At 43.2% G+C, this 4,696-nt stretch overlaps 1 protein-coding gene across 1 annotated transcript; it reads left to right on the top strand.

Moving 5' to 3' along the window:
* Positions 1–2,654: 2,654 nt before the first annotated feature.
* Positions 2,655–4,186, top strand: LOC135673292 (expansin-A15-like). The gene is made up of 3 exons (XM_065182148.1): positions 2,655–2,874; positions 2,964–3,276; positions 3,392–4,186. Exons 1-3 carry the CDS (start codon positions 2,748–2,750, stop codon positions 3,693–3,695), a joined length of 744 nt encoding a protein of 247 aa, XP_065038220.1. The 5' UTR covers positions 2,655–2,747; the 3' UTR covers positions 3,696–4,186.
* The last annotated feature ends 510 nt before the right edge of the window (positions 4,187–4,696 follow it).

A 4,696-nucleotide genomic window follows, 5' to 3' on the forward strand; every position in this document is an offset into this window, starting at 1 on the left:
ACAGATAATTATTTAAGAATGTGTGAATATATTTTTTGAAAAACTTCGGTTTTTCTTCCTTTTTCTTCCTTTTACCCTTAGTGTTTACCTTATGTTTGAAATAACTATTTTTCTACCTTTTCATGACTTACAGGAGATTTTATAAGATTTTTTCTTATATATATATATATATATGTATATTCTTGGAAAACAGAGTATATTAATTATTCTGATGCCATTTTAAAAAGATTTGTTTTCATAGATGCTACTGCATGAGTTTGATTTATCTGTAGCTCTGACAACCAACATGCAATTTCAATCAAATAGTGATGATGGCTACTAACATTTCTTCTGCTACAATTTGTAGATTGACGTAGAGAACAAGATGGTGACCTGTGAAGATGAAAGGAATAGCAGACTGGAGGTAGCATGCTATATAGTACAGTAGCATAAGGAATGGAAACATTACTAGCAGTGATTTTTTCCTGATAAATAAAGACTGCAGGGATGAGATCAACCAGGAGGAGGAATTTACACCAATTCAAGACCATGATGTAACGATGTAAAGCATGTTTGCTGATAGAAGAGTAAGGAGAAGCAGCTCGCGGATGTGGCAGAGAATTATGCTCGGAGAGATTTGGAACTCAGAAATCCTATTCGTTTTTTCCTTTGCACTTGTGTGCTTAGGTCGTGCCTTCTACTTGCGACTTCCTGCTTGAACTTGTGAACGAAAGGGAAGGGATCAAAAGCCAAAGTATATTGTGGCCTCACAAATATAGAGTGAGGCCAATGTTCGGAAATGATTCATGCCGTTCTGCATCTCATACTTCGTTCGAACTGCGGTGGACCGGAAGAGAGAGAGAGAGAGAGAGAGAGAGAGAGATGGATGGAAGACGGCAAGGAAAAAAGAGCCCCTGCTTTGAAATAGAATATATACTTCCTTCTTCGAACTGCTGCCGGTCTTTCCAACTGGGCTATGTGAGTTCATGTGCAGTCTCTCTCCAACACGGAGGAGGAGGGCTTTCTGATGTTTGACAACGCTCATCCCAATACCACTTTTCTTGAGCTTTCAGCAAATGGAGCGCAGGCAAAGGAACATCTTCAGCATGAGATACCCAGCTTCCACTCTACGGACACGGGACGAAGGAATAAGAGGAATCCAAGTCACTTGTTGTGGATGGAATGCACCGACTATACAGTAGCAGAATTGTTCCGTGGAGATTGAATAGCAGTAGATAAGAACAGGGAGATGGATTTGAGAATAGTTGCTTGGAATTCTCATCATCAAAGTTTTATTCCATGGCATGGGAACAAAACCTTTTTACAAGATAGGATTCTGCTTCCTGTTGAGTTCCTGAGCTTTGAATAGCAATGTTTAATGAAACAACTTCGATCTTCAATCAACATGTCACCCTCTGATTCGAGTAGTGAAAGCCTGAAAGCATCTATTTGTTTACTGACCACAAGTCATGGAAGTTAAGCAAGTAGAATAGTCCAAGTTGATAGTGGTTCTCACGGTCATACCTCGGCAAAAGGGAAGAGAATAATATAACATGGTGACAGAAAAAAGAGTCTCAAAGTTTACGTGATCTGATCAAAGTTTGTGATCTGTGCTTCCCAGTAAGAAGATAACATCTTTTAGAAAGATAATCACATCTTTTACTTGAAATGAAACACTTCTTGACTGGCAATGAAAGAAGAACTGCGCAGATGGATTAGCTCCAATTAAGCTTGTCGTTTAGCCACACGAGCCTTTCTTCTATCGTCTCTAGATCCTGAAATTGAGGTAAGGAGACATGTTCTTAACTCGGTGACGAATTTTGCGTCCAGGAATCAATCCCCAATGGAGATGGCTTAAGGAGTACTAACAGTGTAGAAGTCGCTCAAGTCAAAATGACGAGGCCATAGCCATGTGCATGGAGCATCAGAAAGAGATAATATATTACCCTACCGGAGAGCTTCACGCGCAAACCAAATCCCTGTAAAGCTACCCTCTCTACTTATTATGAACTCCCAAACTGAGATATGCTATTTAATTGGTGACTGTAGCAGCAAACCGTGATGGCAACTTAAAATAAAGCTGGCCTAGCATGGATGTCAGGGTTCAGAGTCAGTGTGGCTGAAAACTCCCATCACTCACCTTTAAGAAACTAAAGAAAAAAGTTCATTCAATCCTATCAAATGGCAGAAGAATCACAGCAACAATCAAGATATCCACTGTGCTTTTGCCCTCTAGGGTTTGCTGTCTTCTGGTTTTATATGCAGAGGATAAGATACACTGAACTCGGAGAAGCAGCAAAGGAGCTCCAGCCACCGTTCCCTTTCACTTTAAATCCTGTATCTGCTCTGTCCATTTACTCCAGGGAGAATCTACCACTGACTTCCTTCAATGTGTGTGTGTGTCATCTCTTGCAGTGAGTTACAAGTTACAAGAACCTTGCTCGACTTGCACCTCGAAGTTGGTTCGAGCTAAGCAGTAGGTCAAAGTCAAGATAGTAATAAGAAAGTGTTAGCAGAGCAAGGCAAAGAAAAAGAATATGTTACTGTGTAGCTCAGTTTCGGTTAGCTGTTAATATACTATTCCTCCACCGGTCCATTTGAGCATCTTTTGAGGGTTTCTTTTAATCCTCTTCTCTCCTTTCGATCCCCTCCACTTTGATCTATAAGTACGCAGGACCTTCCTCAGGCCTTCTTCACCGGGCTTCTTTTCCATTGCTTAACCTTTGTTGGTGTACTTAGGTTCCCACCCCTGCTCTCATCTCTCCACTATGGAGTTTCCTGGACTCTCCCTGTTTGCCCTTCTCATCATGTTCGGAGCTGCTCGTGGATACAGTGGCGGATGGTCTAGTGCACATGCTACCTTCTATGGAGGTAGTGATGCGTCTGGGACTATGGGTAGGCATGCGAACCACATCTGTCTTTTATCTTGTTTCATCATGCAAACCTGTGCTAATCTTTGTTCCGTTTGACCCAACGTATGGCAGGAGGAGCCTGTGGGTATGGGAACCTCTACAGCCAAGGTTATGGTACCGACACTGCGGCGCTGAGCACTGCTCTGTTCAACAATGGCCAGAGCTGTGGAGCTTGTTTTGAGATCATGTGCGGGAGTGACAATGGATGGTGTCTCCAGGGGTCGATCATTGTCACTGCGACCAACTTCTGCCCGCCCAACAACGCTCTCCCCAGCGACAATGGCGGATGGTGCAACCCTCCCCGGCAGCACTTCGATCTCTCTCAGCCGGTTTTCCAACGCATCGCGCAATACAAAGCAGGCATTGTTCCTGTTCAGTACAGAAGGTAAGAAAAGAGCAGCTACCGGTTACTGCAACTACTCTCTCTCTCTCTCTCTCTCCTCTGCTCAGAAACCTGAAAGGCTCTGAGTTCTGAAGCAAATCGAATGGCTTGAGTACAGAGTTCCTTGTGCGAAGAAGGGGGGCATCAGGTTCACGATCAACGGCCACTCCTACTTCAACTTGGTCCTGATCACCAACGTTGGTGGTGCTGGGGACGTGGTGGCGGTGTCCATCAAGGGGTCGAGGACCGGGTGGCAGCCGATGAGCCGCAACTGGGGACAAAACTGGCAGAGTAACAGCTGCCTGGACGGCCAGTCCCTCTCTTTCACGGTCACCACCAGCGACGGCCACAGCGTTACGTCGGCGAACGTCGCGCCACCCAACTGGAGCTTCGGCCAGACCTACTCCGGCGCCCAGTTTTGAGCTACTCCGGAGTGACAAAGACAGCAACAACACAGCTTCCTCTTAACTCCAGTAGTGGTCTAATTAAGCAAGTGTTAAGCATGCTGTGGAGCCATGGACGGGCTCTCTTTTGAAATGGCCCTCAGGATGTCCATGGTTTTACTGATCTGATGTCCTGTATTGTTCTTTCTTTCTTTCTTTCTTTTCCTTTTGTTTACAATCTCTTCCTGTCTACTATATGGCGGCAGAGGAGAGACAGCACCACAAGGGGTGGCTCGAAGTGGGGTCTTTCTAGGATTATTAGAGAAGAGAGACTGGGTTGATGCTGTGCTAGTCTTGCTTGATCGGTGGGAGTGGCTGAGGTGAACAACTGCAGGTTGGTCACCCGCCCATGAAGGTTTTTTCTTTCATGTCATCTCCATGGTTTTTAAGGGTGTCTGTAATCAGCATTGTTGCTGAAACATCATATGCAATATTGAAGTAGATATATATATATAGACATATTCCTATGATATAGTTGCTTGTTTTGGAAGATGAGCTGCATAGATTAACCCTATATAAGCCCTGCATTAGCCTATTTTGGACTTACAAAGATGGAGAACAGTTAAAAATCTCTTGCAGCTTCTCTTCTCCAACCTGACAAATTGGGAGACTCCTAACGAGATAGAGTTGGGCCATACTTCAACATTAGAAGGTGAAGGTGAATGAACCTTCTCAAATTATTTCAGATGTGTTTGCACTCATCAAGAATCACAATCCTCAATATAAAATTGCAGACTGTGGGATGTCAAGAAAGGTTACATGTACCAATACAATCACAACATAACACAATCTAGTTTGTTTTCGATGTCTTCTTTTGTTTGTATAAGCACAATTAGTGTTCTGGTGGTGTATAATTCAGAGTATGCAGGGTCTTAGTATCCTTAAATGGTGGTGGTGGTGAGTAGAAAAAAATTTAAAAACTATATTCAGATATTAGTAATCAAATAATGTATCAAAAAATAATAAGATTAATTTAATTT

This window comes from Musa acuminata, chromosome BXJ1-5 (genome assembly GCF_036884655.1).
Source record: "Musa acuminata AAA Group cultivar baxijiao chromosome BXJ1-5, Cavendish_Baxijiao_AAA, whole genome shotgun sequence".
Classification (NCBI taxonomy): domain Eukaryota; kingdom Viridiplantae; phylum Streptophyta; class Magnoliopsida; order Zingiberales; family Musaceae; genus Musa; species Musa acuminata.